Source organism: Ambystoma mexicanum, chromosome 5q, assembly GCF_040938575.1.
Source record: "Ambystoma mexicanum isolate Mex_15411 chromosome 5q, UKY_AmexF1_1, whole genome shotgun sequence".
NCBI classification, from domain to species: Eukaryota; Metazoa; Chordata; class Amphibia; order Caudata; family Ambystomatidae; genus Ambystoma; species Ambystoma mexicanum.
In genome coordinates this window covers 1266668916-1266683629 of record NC_090933.1, presented here as the reverse complement: position 1 = coordinate 1266683629, position 14714 = coordinate 1266668916, and the positions used below count along the sequence as shown (strand labels likewise).

At 48.3% G+C, this 14714-nt stretch overlaps 1 protein-coding gene across 2 annotated transcripts in view; it reads left to right on the top strand.

Moving 5' to 3' along the window:
- The window catches only part of LOC138498008 (probable flap endonuclease 1 homolog), a 240901-nt gene that overhangs the window by 48714 nt on the left and 177473 nt on the right, over positions 1–14714 (top strand). For both annotated transcript variants that reach the window (XM_069621790.1, XM_069621789.1), the window contains exon 2: positions 780–870. In XM_069621790.1, coding sequence (XP_069477891.1) covers positions 780–870 — 91 coding nt within the window. The remainder of the gene's footprint in view (positions 1–779; positions 871–14714) is intronic.

Below are 14714 nucleotides of genomic sequence, written 5' to 3'. Positions count from 1 at the left end.
TGGCCAAGGAGAGGAATGGGGGCTGGTATCGCACAAGGATGCACGGAAGGAAGCCAGAGAGGCTTATGGATTTTATTTTAATTAATAATATCATGGCCATGAGTGCATCGTCACAGTTGGAAGTTTAGGCTGTAAACCGTGTGTCCATCTGTTTTCTGTTTTGAGAGGGTTGTTGTATCCCTGAAGTGGGGCCTAAATTGTGGTTGGCTCTGTAGCCAAGTTGCCCCACACAGGCACATATTCAGGTGGTGATGAATTCTGCATCACTGAGCATGCATCCAAGGTGTGGTATGTGTTTATTCTGCCAGTTCACTGAACGCCAAAGAGTCATTGACTGTGTGGACAGTCTGTGGTACATCCTTTGGAGCCTAAAACAGCCACCAAAGTTACTTTTGGTGATATCAACGGGGTCAAGGGTCATGTGACCTTGGCCAGCAATGTCATTGAATATGTTTATTGTAAGTCAGTACGAAGTATTTTGATAGCTTGAGAACTCTGCTTTCTTGTAGGAATGACCTACTGTCACCATGGACATTGTCTTGGCTGAGGTGTATTGATGGGTCTTCCCCCAGTCTTTACTACACCAGGCATTGTTTTACAGATCATACTGAAATCATGTGAAATCACAGGTAAATGACACTGAAAATAGCAGAGAGGCACTTGACAGGACATTAATGATCAATTGCTTGAAGGTTTATCATGGGGCAGCTTTCAAGGCATGTAAATGTGTGGCTAAGCTGCGGGAGCTCCCTTTTCTTATTATTTTTTTTGCTTCCCAGGGCGCATCATCGCCGTTGACACATCTATTGCTATTCATCAATTTTTTAATGCGATGCCAGAGATCACCAACCGTCATGGCGAGAACATCAGGTGAGTATGTACGGCCTCTGCTCTACCCACCCAATGAAATATATCTGCTCTAAACCAGCCTTCTGTTGTCCATTGAAGTCAAAGGGGCCCACAGTCTGCACTTACATTTCTTTTTTAAAACACACATTGTAGTTATGACTATTCTATACAATCCTGTTAGTTCAGGTTCCCACCGGCCACTTTGCAGATGAGCAAAGTCTGAAGCAGCCTAGAGTCTTGGTCTCAGAACCTCTTGGTCCTACACAGGATCTGTTTACATCATGTCAGAGTAGGTGCAGACGTCTAAGTCTGTCACTGCAGGAGGCACAGAGCAAGTGGGAGAAGCAAGTTTAAAATACACTGCAATACAAGCCAAGAGGTTAATGACAATGGTAGATCCTGGGGAATAAAATCATTGAACCTGGCATGTAGTCTGAAAGCCCCCGGTGCAGCCTGTACCATAGGTCTCACTTGTACTAGTTTATGGATGGAGTGGTCCCCATCACCTCTTATTTTATTTTCATTGCCAACATGCCAACCCTCCCGATTTAGGCAGGAGACTCACGATTTTTCCCTGAAAAATATTGCTATTGTTCACGTTCTCCCGCCTAAAATAAATCTTTGCTGAATGCATTTCTATGGCAAAATCTTTGTCTCACGATTTTTTGGCCAAAATCTCCCTCACGGGTGGGTTGAAATGTTGGCATGTATGCGTTCTGGCTTTCCAAGGTAGAGGCTGTTTGTGTAGTCGATTCTTGATAATACTCAGGAGATGATTGCGAGGGTTCTGTGTGGGAAGGAGAGATAGGGGATTATCCCTCTAATTAGTTGAAGGCGGTAGAAGCATTTCTTTGTTATTGCGTTGACTTGTGGTTCTAGTGACCATCACCTCTTATTTTATTTTCATTTTATTTTATTTTTTATTTTATTGCATTTGTTAATACGCCCAAAGCCGGAGGTATCACAGTGTAAATTACAGAACTTGCTTGTTACAGAAGTAGCAAAAGGATACTTAGACCATTATAAAAAAGACACTATAGTTACAAGATAGTCAGATTAACATGATCAGGTTTACGGTTACATTTTAATACAGAGGAATTTACAACAACGAAACAGTTACATCAGTCCTATGGTGGTGCATAGGTTTTAGGGTGCGTAGGTTAGAATTTATTGAACCGCCATGTTTTTAGATTTTTTTTTTAAAATGGGTGTGAGTTTCATTACTAATTTTAGTAGGGAGTGAGTTCCATGATCTTGGAGCCGCTACCGGGAAGCAGGAATCTCCTGTTCTAGAATTCTTAGTTGCATGAACTGTACAGCCGGCTTGGCTGATGATGTCACTGAAAAAAGCCCAGGACAGCAACAATTGGCCTTTGGTGTCAGCTGCATGCTTCTGGAATAGCCAACTCTACCATCAATAGTACGTATTTTATTTTATAAACAGCCTCAGGACAGGGCAATTCAAAAAGACTAGCTGAGTATTGTTTTTAGCTGCATAAATCTGGTATGTACTCTCTACTTGAACCGCCTTCCTCACCTGGCCTCATGTTTTATTTACAATCCGCTGGAATTGGGTTCCATGAAAATTGACCGCAGGCCATTTTTGACGATACAGGGTTCCCGCGTCCAGTTTTGGTGCTGCAGGCAATTTTCTTCTGTGCTCCCCCCTGACTCTCCTCTTGTGTGGGGGACATCCTGCAGCCAGCTCCCTTTGGCTCCACAACTCCCCCAACACTGCATCCCTTCTGTTGAGGGGGAGACAGCCCTGCAACACCCTTTGTCCCTAGAAATCACTCCATCCCCACCTGGACTGAACCCCCCTCTACCTGTCCCCACGTCCTCCCCCACAAGAATCCCCACCTCCCTCTAGCCCTGTCCCAATCCCTACTACTCACTGCTGCAGCTGCTTGTCTTTTCCCCATCTATGCACCAGAAGCCCATGTGCCAATTCCAGACAACCCACTATTCAAACAAAGCGACCTGTCGGGGAATTGCCCTGCGGCGAAAGAGGCCATGTCTAGGGAATTAACCAGACAACAGAAATACTCTGCCTAGTCCTGCAGCTGTATGGCTGTGGGAGGGACCACTATACCACCGGTGTTAGGGCTGATTTCCTAGCTGGTCACCAACCCACCATGTACCTTTAGCTTAGTATTTGATCAGCACCCCGAACAAAATATTCCTCACCAATAATCAGTGAAAACCTGATCTTCCTGAACCATGCCATGTGACAGCTGATCAAGCTGTTCTAACTGTGCCTGGTCTTTCAGCAGCGCCCCCCTGGAACTGCAGCGCGCTCCTAGGGCTGGCTGCATTGTCCCCACTCACTACCCACTCTTAGGAAGACCATTGACAACAGCTATATGGGGCTGCTCATGCCACTTACACCACTTATTGAAAATCTATTACAATTGTCGACACTGTACAGAAAGGCCGATAACAGCCAAAAGACTAAACCTCAGTACTCTTCAAGGGGAACTATGTGTCACGGCAAAGCGGATCAGCAAAGTACTCAAGAAGTTGCCTTGAGATAACAAACCAAGTTTTATTGTGCTGCACACAATCGGATAGGAGTAAAAGTGAACACCGAGGTAGAACAAGTTTCCCCAAACATAGAGAGGGAAAGAGAAATGATACGGGCAGGGGATATTGACAGGGCCCACTGCTCGACTCTCTTAGGATCATTACCCTGGAAATCAGCGAATGAAAACCAATATCAATTAAAAGTCCTTTTTTATCTTTCTGTTGTAAAACTCGGTCCTAGTTTACAGGAAAAAGTCTTGCTTGCCACACAGGTCCTTGGTGGGAAAGTCTCTTTGGCATAGGTTGGCCCTCCGAGGCCGCAGATCATGGTTACTCAACTCATTTTGTGGCATTCGAGATATTTTGGACTTGAACTGACATGACCCCTAGCTGGCATAGTCAATAGTGAAGGATATGATATGATAAGTTATTTATAATGCGCTTAATACCCAGACGTTTCCAAGTGCAGAACCGGGGATCGAAACTGTGGTGCTCCGTGACGTCTTGCTTCCAAGGCGAGCATGTTGCCCCGAGCTATCCTCCAGAGACCAAGGTCAAGACCGAGTTCAAGGCACTTGTAGTCCAAACCATCTGGAGGACCATATAAAGCCATGATAGAGATGTACCTTTGTTATTGACAATCTATTTCTCCCATCAGTTCTGAATGGATTTATAGGCTGTCGTCATTAAAGCCACTCTTAGAGGGCAACCTCTTGTAGCATTGTTCCGGATTTGGCTGGAGCCAGGCTCTGTTCTTCTTCTGAGCCATTCACCCCTGGGCTCGATCTTAAGTTCATGTAGTGGTCCCAGGTTCCTAAACGAGCCTCTGGGTTAGTTGTCCGTCCCTTTCAACTACTGGTCAAGTGTTCTTTATTGTCATTGGTGGACCTGCCAGTGCCACCAGATTCCCTTTATGGCTCCCATTTTACCTGCACTCTTTGTCAGCGCGGTTTTCATTGTGCTTCTTCTCTGGGCGTAGTTTCGTTTAGTGTCATTGGTGAACTTTCCAGTTCCAGCAGGTTCCACATTGGGCTCCTGCTTAGCCTCTCTCTTGCATAGTCATTCAAAGGTGTTTATGCTTGGACTCTGTCAGTGTTTGAACGGTAAGGCTCTAAAATGCTCTAGCTGCAATTCTGAGCTGACTCCACCTCTAGCCCCACTGCCTTCTGGCTTCCCCCTAGTACTTGGTCCTTTGTGGGTTGGCCATACTTTGGGACTCCTGGACATTAGTGTCCACCACTTATTCTCTTCAACCTGCTCCTGCCTATACTGTCATTCCTCCTTCATATCTTTTCTTCTCCCTTCTCTAGATTTCTGCCTTCCTTCCTCCTCCTGATCTCTCTTTTCCCCAATGCCTCCTCTGCCGCGCCTTCCGCCTTTCCTTTACATGCATCTTATCTTCACACCTTTCCCCCCCTCCCCTATCACTCATGACTGGATCCTTCATCCTCTGAATTTCTCCCTTCACCAGTGCCTTCCTTTTTTTGCTTGTGCTGTCCTTCTGCCATCTGTTTCTTTCTTCCTTCTTCAAACTCTTGCCCGCCTTGTACCCGTGCCTCTTCCTGCTTCTTGCTCTTGCTTCTCGGCCTAGCTCCCTCTAACTGACTCCAAACTCCCACACTAGTCCTGCAGTTTGGCCCCTTCTTATTGTTAAGATGGATTTCTGAACTCCGACCAGGAGGGGCGGAGGTTCAGAAGGCCAGCCTAGTTTCTTGGAACAGGGTAACCTCTGGACAAGCCAGACCAATCAGGGTAGCAATGGCGGCGGTCAAGACTAAGTCTCAAGAGCGGTGAGGGTGACGGAAAGACCTCGATGAGCACACAGAGCAAGGACACTTACAAATTACTCCAGACAGGTGTTATATTAAAAATATAGACACATTTATTACAAGGCATTTGTAACATCGACCACAGCAAAGAATCACAACAATACTCAAGTAATTCAATACGTCACAACCAATACAATATATATATACAAGACCATAGGGGTCTAAGGAATTAGAAGCACGAAATATGTAGACCACCTAGATGGGGAGGAAAACAGGCAGTGCAGATAATCTTTAGACCCAGTTCAACATCATGAGTACCCCTAACTGAGAGGCAGTCCAAGCCCTACGAAGAGAGGAGCCTTGTGCTCAAAAGTACCTGCACGCGCTGGTGCCGATGGGCAAGAGAGGGTCTCTTCGGGGGTTCTTCGTAGTTCAGGAAGGGTGATGCAGAACAAGTCCCCACTGCTCTAGCCAGCCCTCCATTGCAGGCAGAGGCAGGGTGAGAGTGCGGGATGGAGTCGCTGTTTCTCAACAGCGGTAGAAAAGAAATGGGTTCCTGTGCAAGGGGCCACTGGTTGAGGTATGGACTTCTCACCGGTCCCCGACGCAGGCAGACCAAGACTTCGCCAGTTCACGTTGCTGGCAGGTTCAGTTGCGATTAGCAGGACATCTCGACACCGTGTAGATTCCGCAGTAGCAGGATGCAGTGTCGAGGGTGTCCCAAATGCAGCGAACGTGCACAGGTTGTTACCACAGCAGGGCAACACGGCAACCACGCTTACTTTGGTCCGGAGGCACTCGTCTCACTTCAGACCTGGGAACGCCAAGTGTACTAAAACTGGTGTGAGGGTGCCGTGGACAGAGTTAGAAATAGGCCAAGTTTCGAGGGCTACGGCAAAACGGCGGCGGTGAAAGAGAAAAGCGTCCTGCGTAAGCTGGTCAGCCCACTAGTTGGCCCAGGGACACTTCTGAAGAGGCTTACTTGCAGGGTTTGATGAAGGAGCTGAGAATAGTTGGTCCCACTATTACAATGGATCGAAGCGCCTTTGCAGACCTTCTAGGACGATCAGATACAGAGAGGTCTCGCAGGACGACAGCGGTTCAGGGTGCCAAACCTTCAGCGGGTCACCAGCGGTTCCTCGACTCAGCTTGTTGCAGGATACTTGGCTTCTTATCCTTTGTTCGTGTGCACTCAGGAGATCAACATGGTAGTGGTGTTTCCAGCCTCCTCTTATCCAAAGTTCCCTTCGCGCCAAAACGAAGAGGACCCAATGGGAGATTTGCACACACTCAATACGTGGACCAATCACGGACCACGGTGGTTCCAGGCATTCAGGACACTCCAGACTCTCTGGCACCCAGGATGTGTATTGGGACCAGACATCCCAGCCCACATCCTGGAGGCACACACACCAGGCATGCAGAACCCCGCGAAAGCAGTGTGTTTCGCGGGAAAGTGCATGACCAAATAAGGACTTTCCTGGGTTGGCTCGACCTGGGGGAGGTGAAGGGGCAAGACGGTCAGCAGCCAGGACAAAGAACCTCATGGCATGGCCATTTTGGAAGCCAGGCCACTTATTCATGCCAAATGCAGTGCGCGGATAACATGGCAAAAAAGGGTTCAAAACACATAAGAACGATAGCTGCCACCAGTCCCGTCCATGACACATCTGCACAGTTCGTAACCAGTCCAGAAACAGTATCCAGGGCCTTTGGAATGACTAGATACCCAAGTGTGCGGTAAAGTAAGATACATGGCACACTTGTTACATGTTGCACAGAAGCTGCAACATGTTGAAAGGACTAAGGGAAACGGAGTCTCCCCGTACTGACTCATGTCAGTTTCCCCATAAAAGTGAGCGAAAGCCCAGAGGAGTGCGGCGGAAGGCTGCCCTTCTCTGGCAAAGTCTAGATCAGGGTGTAAAACAGCAGCAAAAAGTTTGGGGGTTGACACATGGAGGGAAAATTACATACAATTATTAAATCTTTCCTAACACTCGCCCCTCCCAGACTAAGGACAGGGGGAACTAATCCACCCCTGGATGAGTTTCTTGTTCAGGTCGGTTAAACATTCTGGACAACCCATCAGCATTGCTATGTTGGACACCTGGCCTATGCTCAATAGTGAAGTCAAAGCCTTGCAGATTTATGGACCACCTAAGCAACTTTGGATTCTCTCTATTCATGTTCATTAGCCACTTTAAGGTCTTATGGTCAGTTTGCACAGTGAAGTGGGTCCCATAGAGGTAGGGCCTCAGCTTCCGTAGGGCCCACACAACAGAGAAACATACTTTCTCTACTGTGGACCATCTGAGCTCTCTGTCCTTAAGATGGCGACTAATGAAGCCATTCGGGTGTGACTTACCCTTCCCATCTACTTGTGATAGTACAGCTCCTATCCCAGTGTCAGAGGCATCTGTCTGCACAATAAAAGGTCTTTGATAATCAGGGTTCCTGAGCACAGGGGCCTGGAGTTTTTTAAGCCATTGAAGGCCTTCTCACACTCTTCAGACCAAGTTACCTTCTTGGGTTTCTTTGGGGTAGTGCGAGCAGTCAGAGGGGCAGCTATGGTGCCATAGTCTGCCATAAAGTTTCGGTAGTACCCAATGAGTCCTAAGAAGGCTCTCACTTGGGTCTGTGTAGTGGGGGTAGGCCAGTCTTGTACTGCTTGTACTTTACTGGGCAGAGGCTGTATCCTCCCTCCACCTACTTCATGTCCAAGGTAAACCATGGATACTTGTCCAATCTGGCACTTGCTGGCCTTTATGGTCAAGTGTGCTTTCCGAAGAGCCTATATCACAATCCCAAGGTGTTTCACATGGCCTTCCCAGGTGGCACTGAGAACTGCTATATCATCCAGATATGCAAGACAGAATTCATCCAACCCATTCAACACATGATTCACAAGCCTCTGGAATGTGGCAGGTGCATTCTTCAACCTAAAAGGCATTACCCTGAACTGGTAAAGACCCTCTGGAGTTGAGAACGGGGTCTTCTCCTTAGCATGTTCTGCAAGGGCTATTTGCCAATAGCCTGCAGTGAGGTCAAACGTGCTGAGGTACTTGGAGGCACCCAAGGTATCCCCCAGCTCCTGTGTTCTAGGCAAGGGGTGTGCATCTGTCTTCAGAGCCCTGTAATTCACACAGAACCTCAAGTCAGAAGTACCTGCTTTTGGAACCAAAACCACCGGGCTGGACCAAGGACTACTAGAGGGTTCAATCACCCCAGGATCCAACATTTTGTTGACCTCTGTCTTAATGTAAGACCGTACCTTGTCCGACATTCTGTATCCCCTACTTTTGGTAGGTACACTATCTCCTGTGTCTATGTTATGTTTGCACCTGTGAAAACAGGGGAGAAAACTGCCTAAACAAACTTTTCACCTCAGCCTGTTGATCAGAGGTCAGGTGAGGGGCCACTTGGACAACCTCAAAGGAGCTATCTGAAGGACTGCTTTGGAATAGGTCAGGGAGAGGTTCGGACTCCTCTTCCTAAACATCAGAAGCCAATAGCAGTGCTGCGATTTCAACTCTTGGGATGAAAGCCTTCAGCCTATTTACATAGAGCACTTTTGGGGCCTGTCCCAGCCTTGCAAGGTCCACTAAACAGTTGACCTCACCCAGTGACTCCACCACTGTGTAAGGGCCTGACCATTTATCCTATAAAGCTCTAGGCCTTATGGGATTCATGATCAGGACTTTCTGACCAGGTGTGAAGTTGATGAGGGAAGCCTTCTGGTCATACCAATGTTTCACCAGGGCTTGTCCTGCCTTCAACTTATCACTAGCCAGACCCATCAGGAGTACCATCCTTTTTCTGAGTCCTAACACATAGGGCCTCATTACGACCCAGGCGGATTTCGCGGTGCTAAATGCACCGCGAAGCATGGCGGAAAGCCGCCGATAGCGCCATGGGGGTTGGCGGATTTACCGCCCCATTCCGACCTCGGCGGAGCGGTAAATCCCCAATCCCCATTCTGCCCTTCCCCATTCCCATTTTTGCCCCATAGGGTATAATGGGAGTGGGGAAGGAGTTAATTACGCCACCGTAAAATACGGTGGCGTAATTAACAACGAGGTCCCGTAGCGCCATGGTTTTCTCCGGCTGGTAAAACCAGGCGGAGAAAACCTCCATGGCGCTACGGGAACTCGTAGTATGGCGGAGAGGTACGCCATGCACTACGCTGGCGTAATACCCTCTCCGCCAGGGTCCTAATGAGGCCCATAGTCTACTACGTTGGTAGTAATGGGGGAAGTGGGCATCTCCCATCCCTCCTGTCAAGGAGTTCCCCCCTTCTCACCTGAGTCCGTTCTTTACTGGTGTCCTTGGTCGATGCCTTCTTGCGGACGGACCTGGTCTTGAATAAGGCTGCCTGAGTCTCTTCCGACTCCAGAGTGCGTTCAGGTTCTGGGCACGGAATCCAGGAATCCAGGAAACGGGGAGAAACACAACAGCACACGAGTCCAGGAGGTAAAAAGAAAGGGAAGGGCGAGGAACGGGTTAGAAGCACAGAAACAAGGAAACAATACCGCGAGCTATGGAGCACACGCCTGGTCGCTACTTCGCAATAGCATTGAGACGGCAGAGCTGCGGAGGGTGTGGCCTATTAATAGAATAGGCTACGTCCAGCGCGTGGAGCGAGAAAGGGTTTTCACGCTGGATGGCCATGTTGGTCTGTGTTCTGGCCTTCTCTAAGTATTCCATGGCCTCCTGGTGTACGTTGACGAGGGTTTCGATCCAGGAGTCAACAGTAGGTACCGGTGTAGAGTGAGGAAGAACAGAAGGTAAAACCGATGGATGGAACCCTTGACTACAATAAAAGGGGCTGGTCTTAAGTGCTGAATGGTCGGAATTGTTGTAGGCGAATTCAGCCATGGGTATCAGGAGTGACCAGTCATCCTGGACCTTGGTGGCAAAACATCGAAGATACTGTTCCAGGGTCTGATTGACACATTCTGGGGCTCCGTTGGTTTGAGGGTGATGTCCTGAAGAGAGGGCACGTTGAATTCCTAGTATTCGACAGAGATGTTTCCAGAATTGTGAGACGTATTGAGGTCCTCTATCAGATATGATCTTGGAAGGGAGTCCATGCAAACGGAATATGTGTTCCAGGAAGATTCCTGCTAGTTCAGAGGAGGATGGCAGTTTACGCAGGGGCGTAAAATGAGCCATATGAGTGGACAAGTTAATGGTAACCATGATGGTAGTGTATCCACGGGAAGGTGGTAGTTCCACAATGAAGTCTGTAGCGATAATCTCCCATGGCCTTGTTGGCAGTGTAGGCTGCAGTAGAAGACCCGCCGGTCTCTTGTTATCTTGTTTACTTTGGCTACAGACAACACAAGCTTGGATGTACTGTCGTACGTCAAACCTCATCTTAGGCCACCAGAACTGTCTTTGTATAAGGCGGAGGGTATTGGTGATGCCACGATGTCCGGAGTGAGGGTATCATGACAGAGGTTTATTATTCCCTGTTGTAATTTCTGTGAAGGAATGACCAGTGCATTGTCCTTGAACAAACATCCTTCCCTGGCTATTAGATTCCATTGATTTTGCTTTGACATATCCTTCCACAGAACAGAGAATGGGGTTTGAGCTAGGATTTCTTCCGGGAGGTTGACTGCTTGAGCTACAAAGATTGTGGGGGAAAGCATCTTAGGATATGCTTTGTCTTCAGTGGATTCGTAGTCAGGACGTCGAGATAAGGCGTCAGCAATTAGGTTCTGTGATCTGGGAACATGAGTGATGTGGAACTGGTACTGGGCAAAGAAGTAGGCCCAGCGCGCCTGACGACTATTCCTACACTCCAATGACTGTAGAATCTGGAGTTTCCGATGGTCCGTACGGACCTGGACTGGATGTTTAGCTCCCAGAAGTAGATGTCGCCACTCAATGAAGGCTTGGCGGATGGCTAACAGTTCCTTTTCCAGGACGGAATAGTGTGTTTCACTAGGAGTCAGGGTTCGTGAAAGATAAGCAATGGGGTGTTCCAGCTTATCTTCTAATTGTTGCTTCAAGACCGCTCCTATGGCGTAATTAGAGGCTTCCGTTTCTACTAGAAAGGGCCGGCTTGTGTCGGGTTGGGCCAAGATAGGAGCTTGTGTAAACTCTGTCTTCAAACACTAGAACGCCGTATCTTGCGGTGTAGACCAGATGAAAGGAGTGTCCTTCTTCAGGAGAGCAACGATTGGTTGGGCTATCTCGGAAAAGGTGGATATGAACTTCCGGTAGAAATTGGCAAGCCCCAGGAAGGATTGAACTTGTTTCACGGATGTGGGAGCAGGCCAGGCCAGAATGGCATTTACCTTTGAAGGGTCCATACCAATTCCCTATGGACTAAGGATAAATCCTAGGTAGTGAACAGAGGTAACGTGAAACAAGCATTTTTCGGGTTTGGCCAAGAGTTTGTGTTCTCGGAGTCTCTCTAGTACTGCCTTTACGTGCTCTTCATGCTTTAGAGGGTCCTTGGAAAAGCTCAATATGTCATCCAGATATACAATGATGAAGAGAAACAACATGTCAGAGAACACCCTATCCATAAAACGTTGGAAGACTGCCGGGGCATTAGCTATTCCAAATGGCATGACTAGATATTCATAATGGCCAAAGGGTGTTCTGAAGGCGGTTTTCCATTCGTCCCCTTCCCAGATACGAATCAAATGATAGGCACCCCAGAGATCCAACTTGGTGAATATTACCACGCCTCTGACGGCTTCTAGGATATCCGAAATCAAGGGTAGTGGGTGCAGTCTTTGAGGGTGCATTGATTTAGGCCGCGATAATCGAGGCAGGGTCTGAGTTCCTTGGTATTCTTCTTGGGAACAAAGAATAGCGGAGCACCAGCTGGAGATTTTGAAGGTCTTATGGTGCCATTTTCAATGTTGGTATCCAGATATTCTCTGAGGGCTTTTTTCTTGGGTTTGGAAAGGATGAACATCCTGCCGAAGGGAATCACTGCTGAAGGTTCTGTATCTCTCGCACAGTCTTCAGGCCTGTGTGGGGGTAAGGCCTGGTCAATGGCAGTCGAAAACACATCAGCGTATCCTTGATAGGCCTCAGGGACTTGTATGATATTGGATACCATGAGTGGTGTCTGTTGTTCTCTAGACGGTTCCTTTGGGTGTGTTAACTAAGGTTCTAGGAATAGGCAGTGAGATATGCAAAACTCTGAGCCTAGGAATAGTGATCCTGCTGTCCAGTTGATATACAGATTGTGTTTCTGTAACCAGGGCATACCCAATACCATGGGGTAATGAGCTGACTTAATGATGTCGAACCTAATCAGCTCCTGATGGTGGTTTATTGAAAGCTGGATCTCCTTGGTCTGCAAGCTTATGGGCCCTGAAGTGAGGGGTCTTCCGTCGATGGCTTCCACAGGCTGCATGGTGCTTCGTGTCTCGTACAGAATCCGGTGACTGGCGACCCAATCTTGATCAATGAATATTCCCATAGCTCCGCAGTCTACCAAGGCCAAAATGGAATAGGTCTTATTCTTGGAGGGTGATAGGAAGGCCTGTAATATCACCAATTTGTTTTGTCCAGGAGAGTTCAAGGATGGAATTGATGTGGAGCAAACATCTCTCTCGCGAAGCTCTGCTCCATCTAGGATCGGGAGCTGGTGTTTCCCGAACGCCGAGGGAGGCTAGGGGACATTCCCTAACCAAATGTTTATCTGAGGTGCAATACATGCACAACCCCGTATGAATCCTTCTCATCCTCTCTTGCGGGGATATGGGACCACGGAAGGCTCCAATCTGCATGGGTTCTGGTTCCGTGACTGAGCCTGGGTTTGTGTCCGTTCTGACTGTACCCTCAAAGGATACCTTGGGAGGATTTCCCCTGGATTTTTTCTTTTCTGCTTTCCTTTCCTGGATACGGAAGTCTATTTACATGGCAAGGTCCATTAGGGCCTGGAATGAGTTTGGTCGAGCCACTCTGGCCAACTCATCCTTAATCTCGTCATTTAATCCTCTCCTGAACAGGGTGAAACTCGCCTCAGAGGACCAATCAGCTTCTTTGGTCAATTGTTTGAATCGGGTCACATACGTGAGCATATCCTGGGATCCTTGCTGAAAGTCTAACAGGCGTTCCTGGGCACTGTAGACCTGCTCAGGGCGATCAAACATGTTTTTAAGGGCCTGTATGAACCCGTCATAGTCGTCTAAGAGGGCATCACCGGAGTTTACGAGGGGAGTAGCCCAGGTTAAGGCATTCCCGGAAAGGTGAGAAATTATGAAGCCCACCTTGGCCCTGGGAGTCGAAAAGTAATATGGCTTAAAGGTAAAGTGGACCAAACACGAATACAGGAATGCACGAAGGGTTTTTGCCGACCCATTGTATTTGTCCACAATGCCGCCCAGCAAAACACTTTCTTTTGTGGCAAAATCCCGGGATAGGACCAATTGTTTGAGAGTGGTGTTCTCCGCCTTTAGATTCTGCACCTCAGTTGATAGTTCTTGCATTCGACGCATCAGGTCCTGCACAGCAGCCTCCATGTCAATATCGAGTTCGGTCGGGTGGCGTCTCAAACTGTCAAGGAGTTCTCCCCTTTTCACCTGAGTCCGTTCTTTACTGGTGTCCTTGGTCGATGCCTTCTTGTGGACGGACCCGGTCTTGAATAAGGCTGCCCGAGTCTCTTCCAACTCCAGAGTGCGTTCAGGTTCCGGGGTGCGGAATCCAGGAATCCAGGAAACGGGGAGAAACACAACAGCACACGAGTCCAGGAGGTAAGAAGAAAGGGAAGGGCGAGGAATGGGTTAGAAGGACAGAAACAAGGAAACAATACTGCAAGCTATGGAGCACACGTCTGATCGCTACTTCGCAATAGCATTGAGATGTGCGGAGCCGCAGAGGGCGTGGTCTATTAATAGAATAGGCTACGTCCAGCGCGTGGAGCGAGAAAGGGTTTTCACGCTGGACGGCCATGTTGGGTGTATTAGGGAGTGCAAGCCCTGTTGTGACAAGGACCAGGAAGCCCAAAAGGGGCACACTCTGCGGTTCATGACACCTCCTTGACTATGGCTAAGGGTCCCCGCACTGGGTGACCGAACAGAAGTTCAAAGGGGCTGAAGCCAACACCCTCTTGTGGTACCTCTCGGTAGGTAAACAGTAAGCATGGTAAAAGAAAATCCCATTTTCTTCTTTGAGGTTCTTCCAGAGCCCCATTCATACTTTTTAAGGTCCTGTTAAACCGTTCCACCAGACCATTGGTCTGGGGGTGGTATGCAGAGGAAAACTTGTAGGTGACCCCACATTCCTTCCACATAGCCTGCATATACTTCGACATAAAGTTGCTGCCTCTGTCAGACACAACTTCTTTAGGGAAGCCAACCCTAGTAAAGATGCCAAGTAAAGCTTTTGCAACTGACTTGGCAGTCAGTTTTCAATGGGATGGCCTCAGGATACCTGGTGGCATGGTCGACCAGCACCAGGATAAACCTATTGCCTGAGGATGTTTGGGGGTCAAGGGGACCAACGATGTCGATCTCTACCCTCTCGAATGGTACCCCCACAACTGGGAGTGGTACCAATGGAGCTTGGATTGTCGAGCCACTCTTACCAGATAACTGCAGT